The following is a 22,777-nucleotide window of genomic DNA, read 5'->3' on the forward strand; positions in this document are numbered from 1 at the left end:
TCAAAATCTAATGATAATAATAGCCATATAATCATACGCTCATGTTTTTTTCTCTTTATTCTTAATTTCTCTAAAATGTGAACTGGCCTTGGAATTGTTCATTCATAATCACTACCATATAATCACACCCCATGTTTCTTCTCTTTAATTGTATTTTCTAAATAGACTTTCAAAATTGTCCATTATTAAAGTATTTATCACTATCAATTGTTTCTCTATATATATGGAGAACAAAGACTTTGATTCATGTCTCACCTTTCCTGTTTTACCTAAACTTTTGTGCATTGAAATTGCTCTTGCAATTTAACAATTACAATAGCTTATTTGGTACTCTCAAGCATTACAATTGTTGAAGTTATGAAAGGAACAAGTATTAAGCCATTGAAATCTTAATAAAATCTACTAGTGATTATTTATCCTTACATCTTACCACTAAGAAAAAGCTTTGCCTTTGGATACAGAACCACAATGTAACATAGACAAAGCAAACTCTACAACAAAATACAACATATTTGTAATTCAAAGTCTAAATTTAATTTTAATTATCATTATACAACAAAATATAAATTTAAAAACCTTTAGTTAATTTTTTACATAAATATATAATAAAAGCTTAAAAAGAACTAGGCTCCACACCACTCCATTAATTTTCCTTTAATATATCTTAGTGATATTTTTTTAAATAAATAATTTTTATTATCATTACTAAATTATAGAATTAATCAGTTTATCATTAATTTTTATTGCTTGAAATTTAATGTAAAAAATACTTACTTTGCTTCAAGTTTTTAAAACCATTATCGTTGAAAATAATTATTGATTAAGTTTTATTAATTTTTATAATTATATAAATTAAATTATAAATAAATAAATCTGAAAAATAGTTTGAGAAATGTATTTGTACATTATAACTAACATTTGATGTTCCAACTTCAACATTTTTGTTACTATGAAAGACACTTGGTTTTACCACACATTAAATACAAGTATCAAAATGTTTCAATTTAACAACATCATAATTTTACATTTTGATTGTTCAACTTCTAAAACTTGGTGATTTTGTAAAATGATTTTGTCAAAAGAATATTAGCTATGAAACAATGAACTTTAAAAAATGTTCTAACTTCCAAAAATGGGTGATTGTAAAATGATTTGGTCAAAATAATATTAGCTATGAAACAAAAAATTATATTAGCTATGAAATAATGAAACAATGAATTTTAAAAAGATGATTCACTGAAAGTTAATGCAATCAAACTCAATGATTTACACACATAAAATTAAAAACTAAGGTTTATACTTTGCCCATTATTATGATTACAACTCTCTCAATCACCCCCAATACAAGTTTCGTTTTTGACTCTAATTTAACTATATTTAAACTAAACTGAGAGTATCTACAATGTAACCTTATTCAAATGTAACAATTGGTTCATATCTTTTAATTCAATAATTAAACTAAACTGCAAATAATACTAACTATACAGCGTTATTAAAAATTTAACTTACTTCGAATCAATTACCTCATAAATAACAATAAATTGAAAAATAAATAATTTGTAATCCTATATATATTTATTTTACTCTCCCCATGTATAAATGGCCCACTTAACATCAAGATGATAGTAAGAAATGGATACTCAATATTAAATTTGAACTTTTATTAAACCAAATTGTTAAATATTAAACATTTAAAAAGTTAATTGATATTTTAACATGGTTTATTCAAAATTTAATTATTTTACTATAGAAACAATCTTTCAATATATTATGTGAGTGAAAGTGAAAGCTAACAGTATTAATGAACGTACGATTTTTCCTTTGAAGGATATAGAAGTAAAAGAAAGGGAAGGAAATATAGAAGTAAAAGAAAGGGAGGAAATATAGTCAAATGAAAACCCACTTTTGAAAGACAATCCAAAAACAATTTTATATTTGTCCAAGCTAACCGTATTAATGAACTTACGATTTTTCCTTTAAAGAATATAGAAGTAAAAGAAATGGAAAGAAATATAAAAGTAAAATAAAGGGAAGGAAATATAGTCAAATGAAAACCCACTTTTGAAAGACAATCCAAAGACAATTTTATATTTGTCCACCACATTGGGCTCCCACCTTTTGATGCACACTTGCGAATAAGTATCGTACTTTCTTGGTGCCGCTTACATTTAATGGTAAGTAAGTAGACTCTCCATCTTCATTGATAGTGCCTCTCATGCTGTGAGGTGGGCCTATCAATTAAATTTATATAGTTGTTATTATTATTTTTAATATATATTATATAGAGTTGTTATTATTATTTTTAATAAATATATATTTAAAATATATTTGTAATATATATATATATATTTTATATATATATATATATATTTTATATATATAGTGTATTTTGTAAGATTATGAAAATGTAAAGTAGGGTGAGTTAAAGGTTCGGTGCAAGTAGATGATATGATTCATGTAAAATTTATAGTGGTATTATTTAAAATTTATTTACTTTAAGTGAGTAATAGACTCATCTAGTTATCAATTTTATAAGTTAAAAATAAATAAAAAAATAAATCTATATATGTTAGGTTATGTGAGTTTAGATGACTAGTGTGTCTAATTTGTGACTTGAGTAGTCGCGACCTAGGGGCATTTAGGCATTGGTATTTAAGCCATCAAAATCACCAGGTGATCTCACCCAGCTTGGGCTACACAGTCCTTAGCGGCCCAACTCTTAGCATGACTAGATTTTTGCCCACATGACTGAATTTTTGCCCATAAGTTTTGAAGCGGTGACCTTCACAACATGGAGTGCCTTAATAGAACACCCTCTGGGCAAAATTATTATTTTTTATATTTAAATAATATAAAAATATAATGTCAATTCAGGTTATCTCAGGTAGTTGGGATAAAAGAATAGAATCCTTCCCATCCAGATTCCATTCCCGCAAGTGACATGAGGAATGTTGACAGTGTACTTATATTCCTCAAATAGAATATGAGTAGTCTTTAAGTGCAATAGAGTAAGGAAAAATTCGTGGCCAAATCTTGATTTTTGTTGTTTAGATGTGGCCAAATCTTGATTTTTGTTGTTTAAATTGGTTTTTTGACTACATATATGGATTCAACACCCTCAAAAACCTACAGACACTTCGATTGTGAAGAGTTCACTTGTCAAACTTATGATTTTAAGAGACACTTCGATTATGAAGAATTCACTTGTCAAACTTGTGATTTCAATAAATCTTTACAGATTCTAAACAAATTAGATTGGAAAATAAACCATAAAACTTTCCAAACAATCGCATTTAAAAAACACTAATATAAAATATACACTATTATATTAGTAAAAAAATATTAAATTATAATATTTATTAATAAAATAAAACACAAATAGTTAATAATAATAAAGAAATTATTTATTTAAAATTATTTTAATTTTTAAATATTATAATATTTTTTAATATTTAAAGTTAATATCACAAATTTAAATTTAAAATTTAACTTGATTTAATATTAAAATTATAATGGATTTAGGTAAAATCAAGATTTTTTAATTTACAAACAATATGCAAAAAGAAGTGGGGTCTTAAAAAAAAAGGGCTGGAATTCGAATGGTCTTTGATCTCTAAATAGCCTTTTATGAAACGAGGACTTAGTTTTTAAAAGAATATTATCGCTATTTTTTTAATTAAATTGTTAGTACAAGATTGAATATAAAGTTGAAATATATTGATTATGAAGTATGTTTTAACTCGGTTTAACATTGTTTATTGTTTTAGTAAGAGTTTGGTTTTTTAGTTTTAAAAAAATAGGTTAATAGTTTAAGTTTTAGAGATATTTGACAAGAGTGAAAGCTTGTTTTTTGCGAATTACTAATTAGTTCTTTCAAATGGTATGATTAGCATGATTTTCCTTGATTAAAGATGATGAGTCGACTTGCATTCACGATTAATAACCAAAATTCACTTAAGATAAATTTTCCTACCCATAAAAAAATTAAAATTAAAATATATTTAATGAAACTTAAAATATTTTTAATAATTTTCAAAAAAAAATTATTGAAATAATCAAATTTAAATCCATTATAAATATAATAATATTTATTATACATTTAATATATCACATAAGGTTTACAATATAGTCTAAATTCATTATAAACAATATGAATTGAAAAAGTCTGGAATTCCCGATGAGGAAGATAACATTTTCCATACCATAGCGACTAAATCAAATCAATTTTTTTTTTATATCTTTAACTATTTTTATTAATATTTGATGATACTTTTAAATGAAATCCAATTTTTCCATTTTAAAATCATATTTTGAAATGTACAAATAAATAACATATTACCATTATTTTTTTTTATGAAATATTTTGATTTTTACAAATTTTAGATATTATTTTTTGGGATATAATTTTGTTAAGAAAGTTATTTAGTTATGATTATTTTTATGAAAGGTAGTCGTAGTCTTAATTGACTAATTTCTCATGATTTTTGAATAGTTTACTTAGCCCACTTAGCTTGTTATCTCATTTGCAAAACTTTAGCAAGTATTGTGCCTCATGAACCATTCAAGTAAAACTCACTCTTATGTATTTAAGTATTGAGGGTCTTTCGCAGTGCATTATATTAGATATCATCTTTTGGGATTCAACTACGTTAAGAAAGTCATTCATTTATGACCATTTCCATGAGAGGTAGTCGTAACTGACCAATTTCTCATGATTTTTGAATAGTCCACTTAGCAGTCATTGCATCGGGGGATGCTCACAGGGGTGAAGAAGTGGGATTGAAACTAGTGAAATGAATCACATAGCATTAATCATCACTTCCAGGACTTGCACCCAGTAACCATGACTTCTCGAGAGGTCACCCATCCCTGATCGCCTCTGGCTCAAGCGCGCTTAACTGTGGATTTTTCCCTACAATCAAGCCCACTTAGCGTGCTACCCCATTTGCAAAACCTTAGCAAGTATTGCGCCTCTTGAACCATTCAAGTAGAGCTCCCTTCACTCTTATGTATTTAATTATTGAGGGTCTTTCGCAGTGCATTATATTAGATATCATCTTTTGGGATTCAACTGCATTAAGAAAGTCATTCATGTATGACCGTTTCCATGAGAGGTAGTTGTAATTGAGTAATTTCTCATGATTTTTGAATAGTCCACTTAGCACTCATCGCATCAGGTGATGTTCACAAGGGTGAAGAAGTGGGATTGAAACTAGTGAAGTGAATCACATAGCGTCAATCATCACTTTCGGGGCTTGCACCTGGTAACCAAGACTTCTCAAGAGGTCACCCATCCTAGATCACCTTTGGCTCAAGCGCGCTTAAATGTGGAGTTTTCCTCACTCAAGCCCACTTAGCTTGCTACCCCATTTGCAAAACCTTAACAAGTATTGTGCCTCATGAACCATTCAAGTAGAGCTCCCTTCAATCTTATGTATTTAAGTATTGAGGGTCTTTCGCAGTATAAACTTAACAATTCAAATTTATATTTTTAAATATTGATTTTTTTACAAATTCAACAACTCAATCTATATTTCTCATACTCTTTACAAATTCACCTACTCAAATCTGTATTTCCAACCATTTCTTATGGAGTTGTCTTTAGTGCGACTTTTTGGACTTTCCGATGCCATGCAGACAAATTTGAGGTGAAATCTTGATTTATGTTATTTAAACTAGTTTTTGACTGTATATATGGATTCAACACCCTGAAAAACCCATAGGGAACTTGGATTATGCAGGGGTTACCCATCAAAATTGTGATTTCAATCTTGCTGGATTTTAGAGAAATTAGACTGGAAAAAGCTTCCAAAAAGTCGCACTAAAACAACTCGATTTCTTATTCCTGACATTAAGAACTAACTCACGTCAATTTGTGATCTCCAACAAAAAGAGTACATTGGAGCTATCATTCTGCAGAGAGCAAAGATTCTTATTGCTTAATTAAGAACTAACACACATCAACTTTGGTGTGAAACTGACATTAAGAACTAACTCACGTCAATTTGTGATCTCCAACAAAAAGAGTACATTGGAGCTAGCATTCCGTGGAGAGCAAAGATTTTTATTGCTTAATTAAGAACTAACACACATCGACTTCGATGTGAAACAGGTCGATGGAAGAGACCTAATTACTCAATTAAGAACTAATCACATCAACTTTGGTGTAACACAAGTCGTTGGAAAAGACCTAATTGCTCAATTAAGAACTAAATCACATCAAGTTAGGTGTGAAATGGGTCGGTGGAAGAGACTTAATTGCTCAATTAAGAACTAACTCACATCAACTTTGGCGTGAAATAAGTCAGTGGAAGAGACCTAAAGAAACTTGAGAAGAACTAATGTGTACTTTTTGCACTTCTGGGCAAGTGGAATCTGAAAAACATTTCATTTTGGAATGTGATGCTTTTAGAGACATTATGAACACTTATGGTAGTATGTTAGCATCAATTCCTTGACACTGTCTTTTCACTAAAAAAACTCTTAGAAAATTAAATCAACTCATCATCAATTTAAATAAGAAAAAAATTAAATTACAAAAAACAAAAATAAAAATTATAATCTCACAAACTATTTTTAATCCCGTAAACATCATTTATTAAATTTCGAATAAAATTAAGATAAAACCTTTTTTTTACCCAAAATAATAAAACATTTCCATTACACTAATTTTATTTTATTTTATTTTTTTCCTTTACCAATAACCCGCTACAGCTCTAAACCCTATTAAATATCACACTATATATATAAATGTATATCCAGCAAACACCGCAGCGGTAATGCAAATTGCTTGCCATCTCACACCGCCACAAAGACTCGTAAAACCATGAGTGAAGACACATGCAGATTGAAGAAGCGAACGATGTGATGGGTGGTACACGGAGACATCATTATTCTCGAAATAAATTTGAAATTATACCCAAAGAAAGTCGGCGATGCTGTCTGATGTTCCGGACCGGGGCTGGATATTCGGTAAGGATGCCCAACCTTAGGTTCAGACCGAACCTCTCACACCGTTCAACGTTCGATGCGCTGCCTCTTTAGGTTTGGGAAGATACGGGGCGGTGATTCGACTGGCTCGCTCCCATGCCTAGGGCCGAAGCTGCGCCTTCTCCAGTGTGCCAGACTAAAGTGATGCCTAATATGTATGCATGTAGCCCCTTCCCAGCCTTCTCTTGTCTTCATTCTTTCCTTAATATTCTTAATTTTTTTGAATCGTCTGGCCCGACCGATCTAACAGGAAGTGAAGGATTTGACATTGAATACTGACGATTTCGTTTTAATGGCGTCTGCATAAAGTTTTCTCACCCGGCAATAGAGTTTTTCAGTCTGCCATATTCGGTTCGGCATTGAATTCTTTGAGGTGGGTTTCGATCATTCTTTTCTGGGTCTTTTCTTCTTTTAATTATTGTTACATAAATTTGTCTACTTGTAGAATGATCTACAGCATTAGCTCTGGAGATTAAAGATTTTGATTTAAATTGTTAGAAAGGCGAAATGGGTTGTGGCTAAAACTTGGTTCAGCGGTTGGATCCGCGGCTTTTAACCTTTGGAATATTTGTTTTATAATTTTCTTTTCCCCTTCTTTGTCCTTTAATAATAAATGACCAACTCTGAATTGTCTTTTGTTTTGGTTGTTTTTTACACTTTCATTTGGGTTTTTGGGTTTATTTAAATAAACGATCTTATGCTTTGGAGACCCTAAAGGCCGAGAGTTTAGGAAATTTTGCGGTTTTAGTCTCCGGTGAAACACAGTGTGAGGCGGATTATGGCAGTGTGAAGTGGATTATGAAAGCTGTGGGCAATGGTGTGTCCATATTTTGATTTTGAGCGTCTATGTTTTCATAACAACTCTTAAGGTAAAATGGAATTTCGATGTGCGCAAGAATTGGCAGCTAGATACAAATGGCACTAGCAGGCTTGTTTCATATTATTTTCTCACATCATTGTTAGAAGCCACTTGATTACAAGATCGGCCAGGTGGGCATTACTACTGATTTAATTTTGGTTTGCCATGAAGTGAATTGTGCTGTAACTTATCCCACCAACTTCAATTAGAATTTAATCTCGTTGGAGTTTGGAGTTTGGTGTTTTAGGGAGAGATGCCTCTTTTCAGACTATATTAATTTCTTGTTTAATTTAATCTTTTGTGGAATTTAGGCTTCTGTGAATCTTATTAACAGCATTCCTGGAATTTGCCAATAAAAACAATTAAATGGCTTCTTTAAGTCTTGTGCATTATTGTTGACTTTTAATTTCGGAAGAGGCGACTTGTGTAGAATCAGATGAAAGTCATTTGTTAAACTGCTCTTCAAGCTTTACATCGGGTGACTTGTTTCAACATAATACCTTACGACCTTCAAAATTTTAGCATCACTGAAACATCAATGTAATTTACTTCTTGCACATCTATAAAATAAAATTTAGAAGAGTTCATCTATCTGAAATTGCCACTTGTATAATTAGCATGTATGCTACGACAAGGGAGCGCATCTCTGAGTAACTCTCAGAACTATGGCTTGTTCTGAGGTTGTATTCATCTTTTTGATAATACTTTGCTGGCATGTTTGGCAATTGGTAATGTCTTATATAAGGGAGGTTGCTTACATCATTTTAAACAATGATCCTTTCTCTTCTTATCTTGGAAAGAAGGCTGATGCTAGAAGATATGTTAGTTTTATTCTCTTCTTATAATAGTATAATTAAAAGTTAAAACAACAAACACCCCAAAATAACCTAAAATTGAGTCTTAAAAAGGAAAAGCTTGTTTCTCTATCGTTTTTTAAAGTTTTCTTTAAAATGTCTTCCTTTGATTATCAATATGTGCAAAATATATACATACAAAACATTTTTAGAAAACAAATGCGACATCTCGATGGTCAGCACAAGCAAAATTAAATCTGTTTTAAAAAGTTTTTTGTTCAAATGTCTTCTTTTGATTATTAATATGTGCAAAATATATATACACACAACATTTTTAGAAAACAAAAGCGACATCTCGATGGTCAGAACAAGCAAAAATAAAGCTGTCGTAAAAGCCATAAATGTTGGAGGAATTACCCCAGATCATCTCTCCGATGTTATTAGGACTCGACTGGCCACTTAACTGGTGGACCCATAAAACTGGAAACCAGTTGAAACTTGGACCAGAACTGGTCCAAATGGGGCAAAAACCAGATGTCCAAAAAATACATAAAATATTCAGATTTTGATCTAAAAATATAATCATGGACATCCTTGTAAATCAAAGTATTAGACACAAATATGTAGTTTTTTCTCATGTATATAGCAAGTAAGGGTGCATATAACCAAAACAGCATGGAGTGCAATCCATATCTGAACCAAGATATATAAACAAAGAGGCTCTAAATGGCTTCTAGATTCAAAAAAAATTATGCTACAACAAATAACTACATATCCTCAATATCATCAAAATCATTGACTATTTTGGGATTCACGTAATCAGTTTCACACTCTGAGCATTAAATGAAGTAGAAAAATCCTGACATGCCTATTCAGTGATTTTGCTTTAGTGAAGGGTACATTTCTACTAGGGTCATGATAGAGGAGTTCAACAATCATTGTCACCAACACCAAGGTACATAGAGGGTGTGGTGCTTTTGATTAAATGCCAGTTTTATACCCTCATACATGAAAGAATCTAGTGGAAACATTGCAATCTTGTGAATCCTAAAAACTTTGAAAACTGTTAAATCTGCTGAATTTTGAATGGGATTTCAAAATTGTGCTTACTCCAGAGTCCATATGAAGTGTTATGAGGTTGGAACCACTCTCAAACATCCCGAAACAATTAAGTACTAGGGTTTAAGAATTTAATATTACCATTAATTACTAGGGTTTTGTTTTTTTTTTCTTCTTTCTTTCTTTGTAATTTTGATTTTAATTTTTTTAATTTTGGGGGTAATTTTTGTTGCCCCACAGGGTGACGTACAGATGTATGGAACTGGCTGATTCAGGCATTTTAGGTTGGTTTGATACACAACTGACTGATTTCATCACAACACTGGTCGGTTCCATTACAAAACCAATCGGTATATTACAGAACCAACCATTTTTGACTTAGACCTTTGCATCGAACTGTTCAGTTCTCATAACACTACATCTATCATAAATAATATATATTACAGAACCAACCATTTTTGACTTAGACCCTTGCATCGAACCATTCGGTTCTCATAACACTACATCTATCATAAATAATAAATTTATTCCGCAAAATGATTGCAATTAAGGCACATAAATGCATAACATTGAACTTCAAAGAGATTAGTTTAAGCAATTGCCAGAATTTAGCCTGCATTGAATTAGTTAAGCAATTGCTAGAATTAGGCTTGCATGGAGTGGATGCTCATTTTTCAGTTTTGGAGGGTCCCATACTTGGCTCCCCTTTAGGTACAACACCTTACTATCTATCATTTTTAGGGTGTTTATCCTCCTTAGAAATCACCAGCTCTGCGTTCTCTCTATATTAGCTCAAGCCTCAACCATCTCTGTATGTCGAGATACTTTGGATTGAGTAGAAGGGGTCAAGGAGTCAGTAGAATTCTCTCTCATTATGGCTTAAGGATCCCCTCCCCCCTTCCTAGTATTTTAAGAGTTAGGACAAGTGCTTACATCCAAATATACCTTTTGAGTTTGTAATCTTACAATGAAATATTTACACAATTGGTGTGTTGTTAGGCTAGGAAAGAGTCCTAACTGTAGGGCTTTAATAAATAAGATAACATTTTTTTGGGGTTTTAAATCAAACTTTTGATTCTCAATTTTTTTGAAATCATATGAAACTCAATGACTAAAGGTAATTTGTCCTTGAACATAGCAAATTTCCATGAGAAGGGAGTCGGGAGACACTTGTTGCAGAACTTTAAGGCCCCCTTTTAAGTAAATTTGGCAATGTAATAGAACTAGAGGAGATCTTTAAGTCTTTCACAATGTTTTAGAGCTGGCTCAAAGTCAGCCTAATGGACTAGTTGGATTGGTTCTGTAGGGTTTTTGGGTGGAATTGGGGGTTCAACAAGAAATAGGTATTGGCTTATGCCATGTGAAGCTGACCTTTTTGGTCTAAATCGACTGATTTATATAAGGGCATATGAAGGTTCTTGGGCCCAGAAAAATAACTTCAAATGAAAATATAAATAACATTGAAAAATGTAAACCCTATACCTAATAACACTGCTATTTTGGTTATATGTGAGCCCAAATGAACAAAAAATGGATCCCTTTTTTCCAGGATGAGATTAATTCCAATAAAATTTCTTCAATTGGTTTTTGGAAGATTGAAGACCCAACCTAACCATGGTGGAGCCTAGAATTATCTCTTTATAACATTACAAGACTTTCTTATCAAGCTTGGGAGTATGAAGCACTCCTTTAGCTCACATGCCAAGGATGCCAATCTTTGGCTTGAGAGTCAAAGATGTCATGCATAGTTCTTATTTCTCTTCTAAAGAATCTCGAGGTTGAGAACCATGGTGATAGGTGACCATCAAATCGAGTGTATATTCTAAGAGAGGCCAAATCTAACTCCTTTGCTTTTCAAATTCAAGAAAAGTAACAACTTCCAAGCTTTCCAAATGCTCTGGATAACAAAACTTTCTTCAATTAATCACAACTAAGGTGACAACTAAGGCTCGTAGATTTGGCCTGACCATCACAGCTTGCCAAAACAATCTACTTAACTAATACAATTACATAAGAACAACTTTCAGGCTTCCATTTTGAAGTTCTGAGATAATCCACTTGGTATATAGAGCTTGGGCATCCATATGTGTTTTGAGAATCCCTAACCCATCCTGGTCTCTAGGAATGAATGAAAGATTTTGTTTAATTCTGAAATCCCTTGCTTCAACGACTTTTTAGAGAAAGCTTCCGCAGAATCCCTCTGCCCTTAATGAACCCTTTTCCCACTTTGTGAGCATTCAGATATCCTAGAACTTTATCTGCAATCACATAAAGAGTAGGTGCCAATGAATGTCTTTGGCGCATTGAACGAAATGGATCACCTCCTTTGATTTGAATTTGTTGATAGAAAGGTTGGTTGAGGCATTTGTGAACAAATTTTTAATGCACTTAGAAATGATCCCAATCCTAGAGCTTTGAGCTGGCCATGGTGAAGGGCCATTTGGCCCTATCATAAGCCTTTCAAAGTTGATTTTTATAAAAAAGCATCAAAGATTGACACCTGGTTGATTCCATGCCTCCCTATGTTGTTATGATGTAATCTAGAGTAAATTCAATTTGTATTGTGTAAATAATCTCGCGAAAATTGTGCTTCACCTTGAAAGCCAAAGCACTGGTCAAGATTTTAAGAGGGTGATGGGTCTTGAAATAGTGATAAACTTAGTGTCACCAGGGTTGGAAATGAATGAAATAATTCCATTTGATATCAACACTCAATGGTTTTGCATTTTGACTATGTCCTTGTAAGCACAGAGTATGTCCAAGCCAACAAGATCCAAAGTCACCTTTTAAAATTTCCATGGGAAGCCTTCTAATTTAGGTGACTTTTCCTTTAGTATATACAATAAGGTAGTTATCAACATTCAATTTCAATGTGTGACCTCTTGCATAACCTTGCTTGAGGTTTCAAAAGATTTATATTGGACTAGATCCAGGTGTGCTTGCATAGACATCTTACATACTTTGATAAGGCATTGGAATTGTAAAACCATTTTGTAGTGGGTAACAAACGCTTTTTCTAAATCTTGCAGAGGGTAAGTGTCTTGTTTGGGATTTTGATGCTTTGTAACTTTTTTGGAAGGTAAAGCATTGAAAAAATATTTTGTCATTGAATCATCAATGTAACCCTGTTGGCACTTTGAATTTCGACTACTTCCAGATGGTGTCAAAACGGTGTTTCCTTGCCTTGAAGCTCTCCATTGAAGGGGCTTAATTAAAGCCACTGGCTTACTTGTTCAAGCTCTTCTGTAATTTCCTTATGCCTCTTTCCTCAGACTGAGATGAGCTGCTTACCATAACCATTCAGGAACAATGGTTTAGGTGGTGACATTGCCCCACCTTTCAATCTGATCATATTATCCTCTTGGCATTGGAATAAGATTTGATATTTTTCCGATACAATTTAGCAATGTTGATTCTTTAGGTAAAACATTCCTAAATGTAACGGGCCATAAAGATATGCATAGTCTCTATGAAGTGGAGCAATATATAGGTTGGTGGTCTGACAATGTGCTCTTCCCCTAGCACGTGAATAGGCTAGCTCCCCTACAGTAAAAGAAAAAGTTAGTCTACGTAAAGAGCATACCCTTGTCAAGTATCTTAAGGATTGACTCATCGTCCTTTCATAAATTCGACTAGGGGAACTGAAGCTCTACTGACTCATTCCTTCTAAATCTGTTTGGGTCATATAATTTGAGCTGTAATTTGAGAGCAGACTGGGCTTCCTTATCTCTCTCTGAAGGAATTTGACAAGAAGCATGCATTGTCCTTGTATGCATTAACCATATTGAAATCCCTGCAGAATAACTGCTGAACTTTTGGAAGTTCATTAGCCGTCCACCTTCAAAAGTTTGCTTGTTCTTCTGTATCGTTGGCTGCATCATTATTTACTAACTCCCCAACATATGACCATCAAGTTGAAGCTTAGTCCACACTAATCTCTAGATGAGTCTATGCCCCAATCAGTGATAACAACAGTAAGCTGGACAGAGATGAGAGTTGTTCCACCTTTTCCTTCATCGCAGGTTGAAGTACAAATGGCCATGTTTGACCAGATAAATTCGGTGTACTCTTTAGAAGAACTTAGAAAACTTGAACAAAAGATATCTAAATTCTGAAAGGTAGTCTTAACTTTTCTGATCATATCTTTTATGCAAGGGTCGGTATGCAAGGACTAAGGCATATTAAGTTAGATCTTTTGTGGAATTCCATTGTAAATCACTGCAAGAATAAAATTTAATGTATGATCTATAATGAGTTTGTCACTTTTCTGGTTGTGGTATTGAAATTCTGCAACCATAGTATATCTTGATGTCTATATAGACAGGTCTTTCTTGTGCTGCCTTTCTTTCTGTTGATATACTTTATCGGCATGGTTTCATACATTGTGATGCAATATAGTCATTAGTATAATATAATTTATTGTCAATGTCCGGCCATTGGAAGATATGAGGCTGTGGATATAGATATGCCAGAGTTTTGATGAACATTCTTACCAGGGCTGTGATTCCATTGATGGTCTTATTTTAAATATTTCATTTTTCTGGCATAGCAGCTTCTCTATTGAAAAAGTTTCATGCTTCACCTGTACAAAGTCCGAGAAGTGATTATTTTCTGTTCTACTGAACCTGGAGGGCATCTTTTACTCTTTGCAAAATTACTAATTTGATCCATTTTTCAGCTTTCAGGCCTTCCTTTTATTTACTGTGGATCTTCCTGATCATTGCATGCTTGTTAGTTGCAACTTGCAACCATGAAATGCAGCTGTTATCCTCCATGACAGCATTATGCTGCTCTGAAAATTTTGGTCTGCTAGAATTATTCTCCTTTTTTGTTCTGGGGTTTGTAATGATACTAATTTGAGGCTTAGTTAACGGGCTGTCGTTTTAGGTTATCTTCACTGAAGATTGCATGGGGTTGTTTTATCTTATCCAAAGATAAGGTAGATCATATTTTTTGAATGATAAAGCAATTACATAAAAAATACATGACCAAACTGCTTATATGTTTCCAATTGCAAGGGTACCTCTAAGCCATCTTTAGGTCCCTTCTACAAGTAAAGGTTTTATGCATTTCTGTTTGCTGAATAAAATTTCAACAAGATAAATGACTATTTATTTTAGGTTTTGCGTCATAATCTCTATTTACCATTCCATCTTTTTGGTGCTTTTCAAAGTTTCTCAGAGCAAAGATTATATCATTATTGCAATCTGCAGATTTTTATTGGTCATTTAGAAGTTTTTTATGATTTGTAGCCTATGCTTTTAAAGGGATTGCTAATATTTTCATAAGTGGGAAAGGACAATAATTTATATCTTTATAATATGGAATATTACTCGATCAACTCGGGTGCTTCTAATGGGATCATTAGTTTGATTAAAATATTTCCTAGTAATATGGAAATGGGATCGATCCAGTGGTGACAAAACTAATCTTCGTACATTTTAATATGTGCACGTTATGTTTCTCAATGTCAAGGCAGAATATATAAAATTGTAGCGCAGTGGGCCATGGCTTACCTCTTAGTCAATCCCAAGACAATTTATTCCAAAAAACTCTAATTTTGTCAAATATCAGGAAGTGGCAAAATTAATTGGCCATGTTGATATTTTTCCAAGTTTCAAAAAGAAATGCTAAATTTCATTTTTTGTTTAACTTAAATTATCTATTCATGTTTTTAGTCTTGACATTTAATTTGACATGTTTTTGAGTTAAAATTGAAAGTAAAAAATATTTATATTTGTTTTTTGTTTGTATATGTGAAGTTATAATATATTTAGCTTAATCATCTTTGTCGAATTGAATGGTGAATTTTATCATTTTTTTTTTTTTTGCATTGACACTTTTTCTTGAATTTGATTATTCCTGAATCCAAACACAATCAAGAACTGGGTGACTTAGGTTTACCTGGAGCCTAGTAAGCAATTATTCATTTGTGATTATTGTTGTCTTTTACTTCTGAGGAAATGAAACTTGATGTACTTAGTTTTGCCTTATATTTAATCCGTTCTGTTATCACTGTAGATTTTTCTTTGGTAAGAATTTACATTGCTTAAATGTATCAATGATAGACCATTAAATTGCTTGTGACCAAAAGCATGGATAATAGCTGATGACATTGTAGGTCATAGCTGAGGGTAAACATGGAGCCGTTTGGAAAGACAGCTGGGAGAAATCTGGTAGACACATTGAAGTATGACATTGTGTCTAGAGAGCAGAGTGAGGCAGGAAAAAATGTACAGGACCTGGACCATTTTATCAGGCAAGCAATTGGAAAGGAATCATTTCTATCGTATACAAGACCCAGTGAAAATCCTGGTCAGTGGGTTCAATGGCTTGAAACTTTCGACCATAAGAGTGTGAATAAGATTTCTAAAGGTTCAAAAGTTGAAGCTGGTTTAGATGAAAATGCTGGGCAAAAGGAAAATGTAGCTGTTGATTGTGCTTCTACAGATTCCAATCAAATGAAGGAGTCAATTCAGAGCAAAATGAAGGGAGCAGGTGCCTTTGGTAAAGGCTTACACAGTCCTACCCAACTTATGCATTCACTCAAAATTCCAGAGGCAGTAGTTGCCTTTGCACAGGCTGCTGCAAAGACCAATGGTGAACAGGACAAATGTAAGTTTGCAGTTACATGATATAGCATTTATCTTCCAGATTATCTTTTACCTCTCTCACTCCCACCATATGAACATTTTCTGAGATATATGGATGCAATTTTGTCATATTTTCTCCTGGATGGTCATAAGTGACTCGAATCTTCGGCATAAGGAACATTGGTTAATTTGGTTAATTTATTGTAAACCTTAACTATGCGACAGATCTTCCTGGATGGCCATAAGTGACTTGAATCTTCGGCATAAGGAACATTGGTTAATTTGGTTAATTTATTGTAAACCTTAACTATGTGACAGATCTTCCTGGATGGCCCTTACTTTCCCCCAAAGTACAAATGCTCAGGTGCGAAAAATGCTCTCAGGAGTTTTGTTCCTCCCTAAATCATCGGAGGCACACTCGGATGCATCGCCGTCGTTTGAACATGGAAAAGGTTGCTTACATTGAAATACTTGTAATTTATGGGCACTGGGTGATGCCTTATATCTTGTGCTTTTTCTCTTGTGGATGCAGCTTTGATACTGCATCATTTGATGTTGATTTAACCTTTTAATGTGCTTGCCTTAATCTCTTCTGTTACACAGGAGGATTTGCGCAAAGAAAGGGCAAACATAGCTGCTTTTTGGGATAAGGTGGGACGAGGGATGTTTACTTATTAACTGATCTATCAATGTATTAGTATGTGGGTGAGCAGCATTATAACATGCACTCTTTATTTTTGTCATCTGCAGCTTTCTGTCGAGGAGGCTAGACAAGTTGTCTCATTCAACAATGTTATGTTGAAGGTAGTTCTTTCTCTTGTCAAATGTTTCAGAATGCTATTTATCTTATAGTCTGCTAGGGAGTTTTCCCATGTTAGATTATTGTTCTCTTTTTGCAGAAAGGGACAATTGATGTTTGCATGTCTGTATACAATACAATGTCTGCAGGAGGTGCCTGAAACATCCATTGTCAGGACCCTATCATCTTTTATTCAGCAGCCTGCACTTTCCTCTCTGCCACATTTTTATCTCAAGGCTGGGGCTGCTCTACTGGTAATTACACATTTGACTTTGCATAGGAAAGAGTGCTGAATCATTGATTCTGTCATCCTATGCTAATTGATCTTAATCATGTAACAGGATGTGGTGCAAGTCAAATCATCCAAGTTTCCACTTGCTGCCAAAGATCTATTCAACATATTGGATGATGCAAGTGAAAGGACCTTTTTATGTGCAGGATCATCTGTGTCTGTACAAAGGCTTGTATTTGAAGGAGAAGCAGGAAATGTTGGACCAGAGGTGAAGAATCTAGTTGCTTCCCTGGGTTTCTTGGTTGAGCAGAAATTGGTAAGTGAGGTCTATGTGAAATACAAAACATAGGTGTTTTGAAGTTGACATGTTTTAATTAATGCAGTTAACGAATTCTTTTTTGTATGCTTTATATTTTTAAAAAGTTTGAAACTTTTTATTTTGGTAGGTCAAGGCATGGATAGCTGATAAGGATGCAGAAGCTCTTCGCTGTCAGAAGGAGCTTGTTGAGGAAGAAGAAGCTATCCAGAAGAAGTATGCTTAATAGTGTCTGGTGTTGTTTGAACTCTGCCATTGTATTTATATGTTTTAAGAAATTCTAGTTCTAAACTAAATTACATCTTTTACTTTGTTTACCTCAGGCAAGCAGAGCTTCTTGAAAAAAAACGTTTGAAAAAACTAAGGCAGCAAGAGTCTAGAGAAAAAGGGAGAAGAGTTGGCAATCCAGGTATTGCAGTAGGTAGGGGTGCTGTTGATGGTGCAGATATTTTTACAGAGCTAGTTGGAGTCCATTCTCTGATAGCAGTTGAAACCGGCACTCCATCTACAGCACAGGATCTAAGCAATCAAGAACAATCAGGTGATGTTACTAGCTTTAAGGCGGAAAGGAGTGAAAAGGTTGAATCAAAGATTTCACAATTTCTTGGACAAGAATTTTCCCATGGATCAAATTCTGTTAGTAAGAATGCTGATCAGATCCATATTTGTGAAGAAAATACACACTTGAATATAGATAGAGTCTCTGCAGAAGAAGTTGGTGAAGCACAAAATGCAAGTATCTCTGCAGAAGAAGCTGGTGAAGCACAAAATGCAAGTAATGTGAGAAAAAATCATACTGATTTTGACTTGAGCAATTCTCACGTTTCAGCAGCAGAGGCTCCACTGACCACTGTGCCATGTTTGGCAAGCAAACAAGGAGATGAGGATAATAGCATTTTGGAATATAATATGAGGACTGTCATGCATTCAGACAAGCAATTTGTGCAGGGCTGGAGACAACGAAAAAAATATGTGGCAGTTGATTCAGTTTACTCCAGGGAACATCCCTACGGTCCTGACAAGAGATCTTCAGAGATAAATTCACAGAGGAATCTTAAAGTAATCAGGAAATCCTACAATGGCCTGTCATCTGGAAAGAAGTCTCTAGGTACAGTTGTTATTCCAAAGCCATTGTCAGGAGAGATGTTTGATAAATATAGGGACATAACAGTAGGCCAAAAGGTGTCAGCTATAGCAAATGGATACAAAATGTGGACAAAAAAGATGCAACAAATATCAATTTCGGACTCTTGCATGGCTGCAGAATCTCAAAATTCCAAAGATGATACTTTGGATACTGGGAGTGTAGCAGAGCAAGATATGGATGTACATATGGCATCATATGTAGGCTCAAGTGGGCCGATTGATAAGGGCATCCCAGTAGTAAATCAGCATGGTTCAGAATTTAAATTTCCAGAAATGGATAGTTCTGAAAGTGATAAAAACAATACAGTACCAGCATTCATGACGACAGGAGAGAATGAGTCTGGCTACTATCTAGAAAGTGTTTCCAATGATGATTTTTTGATTGGGTCAGTGTCTGTGTCTCTAAGTAATTTTTTAGATGGATTGCCGCAGCAGCCTTCACTGGAAGGCAGTATTATAACAGAAATAAAGCATAGAGGACTTTTAAATACTAGTCAACCAGAGGCACCTTTTGAGTCTGCTCCTGACACTATACAAAAGAATGAATTCAGATGTAATACTGATAGTCCTTGCAAGGTTTCAAATGGCATCCTTGAGGGGAATGTTTCTTATGTCAAGCCAGGAAAGGAAGATGGTAATAGTGGTGATATCAGAAGAGTGATGGGAGATGGTGCAGAAGGGTCCTTACTTCATATGACTCAAGGTCAAAGTGGTGCAAGGATAAGGGAAAATCATGACCATATGCACAATAAAAACATTGAAACAATTGATGAGTTTGAATTAAAAGTTCTATTGGCTTGTGATACTGCATCAGCTTTTCTCTCTCAAAGTAGGTAGAATGTATTATATCAAGCCCATCTTCATCTTTTTTGTGTAGATGATTATCCATGATTCTTACTCCCTGTTGTGTTTGCATATGCAGGATGGAAAGATGCAATTGCAGACCCTGGAGCAATAGTTGTATCCAATCCCTCTTCAGATGTAGTTCAAGGTGTTAATGATGCTTCTCAATAATTATGCTCATGACTTGAAAGGCAATGACTAGAGTTACTTTCTTAATTCCTGAATCACAATAGTTTCATTCCACCATTTTCTGAAGTCTGGACATTGTTCTCCCACTGCAGAATTTGGAATGGAAGTTCTGAATTTAAGAGAAGTGAAGGATTCTTATAACTGTAACCACAATATAGGTACTTCGGGTTCACAATGTATTCACTTAGGAAAGAAATAGTAAACAGGAATTAGAAGTATAATCTAGTTGGAAGCCTGGAGTTTATCCAAGAACTCATCAGAACTATCCATGATGGGGGGATTTTGAGGAGGATTGACATGGTTGCTTTTCATCTTTGTTTCATGCAAGTTGGCAAAGGGCACAACCTGCAGATTTTATTTGGTAAAGAGGTTTGTCTTACTTTCCTGTTTAGGTGACATTGCAAAAATTGATGTGCTGTGGCTCCAACCAAGTAGACAGCATTGATGTTCTTCACTCAGAAGAAATTGTAATTTTTAGCATGTAAGTTGACTCTCTCTTTTTACATTTTATCAGCTCAAAATATTAGACACTAGATTCAGCTAGAGGGTTATTTTCTTAAAGTGACAGTTCAAGTGTATTGTGGTTTTATCTTCTATGGTGTATTTTCAACATTTTTTGAATTCTTTCCTTTATAAATTATGGTACATTCATGCAAATTGAGTGTTTCTTGTTTTAGGGGTAGTTGGTTTCTTGTGATCTGTGTAAGGAAGGGTTGAGAGAGCATCTCATAGAATCAATGACAATTTTTGAAGACTTGAGATGTGGCGGTTTGTTGTTTAGTTGAAGTAATTTTTTGTCTAAACCTGGTTTCTGTTTTGATCACCTAGTTCCACTTGGTATGGTCATTTTTTCCTGGTGAATTGTGTGTTTCTTATTTGTTTCTATTGGCAATCTTGATTTTGAGATTTTATACCATTTCCCATAGCTTATTGTGTTAGATGTTTTCATTACTTTGCCATGACAAGAATGGAGCTTAAAAAGAATTATTCATTCATGGTAAACTGTATGTTTTTCCAACAACAATAGCTGTTAGCAAGCCTGGATTTTGCAGATAGGATTTGGACTACTCATCCATGAATCTAAATTTTTTCATGTGCAGGTATTTATTCCCAGGTCATCGAATGATGATTCAAGTAGTACTATCCCTTGGATTGTGGCAATTGGATGCCTCTCATAATCAAGCATATACAAAATTCTTTCCCTTCTTGAAGTTAGAACCTAAATCTTACTAGGTTTAAGAAGGGCACCATCCTGTAAAGAAAGATTTGATTACATTATTTATGCTGAAGATGGACCACGAATTGATGGTCTGAAATGTCAACAACATCTCTTTGCACGAAGTTACTCCAGAAAAGTCCAACCAAAAGTATTTATGTTGTTGAGATTCCTCGGTACAGTTTTCCAGGTATTTTGAATGAAGTTCAGGCTCAGCTTTATTGAGACTAAATATTGGTACGAGTTCAACTATGGCAGATGGATGTTTTCAAGTTGCTTATTTGAACACATCGGAAAATCAACCTTTGTTGGATGTTTTCAAGTTGCTTATTTGAACACATCGGAAAATCAACCTTTCTTGATAATCAGGGCAGCAAGACCTTTTCTTATTAATTCATTATTTGACCCAGTTTTTTGGAGTACCAGGTGGCTCAAATATGTCATACAATATTTTTGTAGTTGTTAAGGAATATACTTGCATTCATTGCATTTGGATGCTAATATTTTGTATTCTCCAGCTTGTCTTGGAGTGTCCTTTGCTTTGATCGTTTCAGGAAGGATATTGGACATTGGTTCTTTGTGAACTTGTCCTCAGTACATATTGCCTTCTAGCTGGGAGTTTTACGGCTTTATTGCAGATATTATTATGCAATACAGCCACCTGAAATGTTCTTGTAAGCAGTAAACAATAAGGTATGCAATGGAATCATAGCCTTAAAGTACCTTTTCTGTATGTCAACTCTGTCAGAGTCTTCTTTTTCATAGTATTTGCCCTCTTGCTGCAAGAACTGAAATTTGGAGAATGACAAAATGGATAGTCTGCAAAGTAGTGGTTCATAGGAACTTGACTGTTGTTTTATATGAAGTGCACTTTTTACATCAATTGAGTTCAGGAGATGTCGATTTGGCATCGATTTAATTAGAAATGTGGTGGTTTATCTGTGGAGGAGCATTTGAAAGACTGTCGAAGTTGTGTGACAACAAACATGGAAAAGGAAAGCACAGAGAACCAAAGACTATGATTGGGATTCTGTGAGAGACATCCAAACCAACCTTGGTTTAAATTCAGAAATATCTTAAACAAGTGAGATCCAGGAAACTAACTGGGAGCCGGGCTAGTCCCAAATCAAGACAAATACAATATTATTTGCAGAAGTTTCGAATTGTGGAATAAAACACACGAGCAGCGTGGAATAGTGATTTGAACTCATTGCAAGGAGCAACTTATGGTTGGTGAGGCAAATAGTAGTATAAATTTGCCCATAATGTAATCGTTTGCTTGTGTTGTGACTTTCATGGTGGTTCTGACTTTGAGCTTTAAAGGTATATATGCCATTGTGCTTGGCGACAAAATGTCCCAAAACTAGTGTATTAATGGCAAACTATTGTTTCTTTTGTAGGATGGATGGTATTTTTTCTTTTTGATAGGTAAATGGCCGTCTTGTTTTCTTTTGCACAGTGAGCTCTGTTGTCAGCCTAGATGCTACAGCTGAGGGGTATCTATTCTGTCAAATTTCTCAATGCATAAACCTGGCTGTATCCATTGATTTCGGTAAAATCAGGAGTTACCTGTCCCTAAAACTTGCATCCAGTCTTGGTTGTAGGAACCAACATTTTTTCTTCCCTGCAGAGTTTTGAGTCTGGTTCACTGTCATGGTAAGGGGTCCAACTTACCAGTTAGATCAACGGCGAAATGGAAATCGGTGGGTGATCATCCATAATGAAAAACTCTATTTTACTT

The 22,777-nt window shown here is 34.0% G+C and overlaps 1 protein-coding gene across 6 annotated transcripts; it reads left to right on the plus strand.

Annotated features, from left to right (window-relative positions):
* Nucleotides 1-7,146: 7,146 nt before the first annotated feature.
* On the plus strand, nucleotides 7,147-22,435 carry LOC149192375 (uncharacterized). 6 transcript variants are annotated; one of them, XR_016254350.1, is made up of 12 exons: nucleotides 7,147-7,363; nucleotides 9,943-10,052; nucleotides 15,824-16,317; nucleotides 16,614-16,747; nucleotides 16,899-16,946; nucleotides 17,046-17,099; nucleotides 17,244-17,348; nucleotides 17,436-17,642; nucleotides 17,773-17,858; nucleotides 17,966-19,617; nucleotides 19,711-20,301; nucleotides 20,921-22,435. XR_016254350.1 is itself a non-coding variant. In XM_089404567.1 (10 exons), exons 2-10 carry the CDS (start codon nucleotides 15,843-15,845, stop codon nucleotides 19,800-19,802), a joined length of 2,853 nt encoding a protein of 950 aa, XP_089260693.1. In that variant the 5' UTR covers nucleotides 7,147-7,363; nucleotides 15,824-15,842; the 3' UTR covers nucleotides 19,803-20,305. The 6 variants fall into 6 exon arrangements, 1 of the variants encoding a protein (XP_089260693.1); XR_016254353.1 differs by lacking the exon at nucleotides 9,943-10,052 and having other exon boundaries at nucleotides 20,921-21,729; nucleotides 21,997-22,435; XR_016254352.1 differs by lacking the exon at nucleotides 9,943-10,052 and having other exon boundaries at nucleotides 20,921-21,226; nucleotides 21,555-22,435.
* The last annotated feature ends 342 nt before the right edge of the window (nucleotides 22,436-22,777 follow it).

The sequence above is a fragment of the Pinus tabuliformis genome, chromosome 2_2, assembly GCF_031772625.1.
Source record: "Pinus tabuliformis cultivar Carrire ecotype Pingquan chromosome 2_2, CPIR1, whole genome shotgun sequence".
NCBI classification, from domain to species: domain Eukaryota; kingdom Viridiplantae; phylum Streptophyta; class Pinopsida; order Pinales; family Pinaceae; genus Pinus; species Pinus tabuliformis.

Coding starts and splice junctions, on each gene's coding strand:
- LOC149192375 (XM_089404567.1), top strand. CDS start 15,843: ATGGAGCCGTTTGGAAAGACAGCTGGGAGAAATCTGGTAGACACATTG. Junction 16,947..17,045: donor TAGCTGCTTTTTGGGATAAG/GTGGGACGAGGG, acceptor TGTCATCTGCAG/CTTTCTGTCGAGGAGGCTAG. Junction 17,100..17,243: donor TCAACAATGTTATGTTGAAG/GTAGTTCTTTCT, acceptor CAATGTCTGCAG/GAGGTGCCTGAAACATCCAT.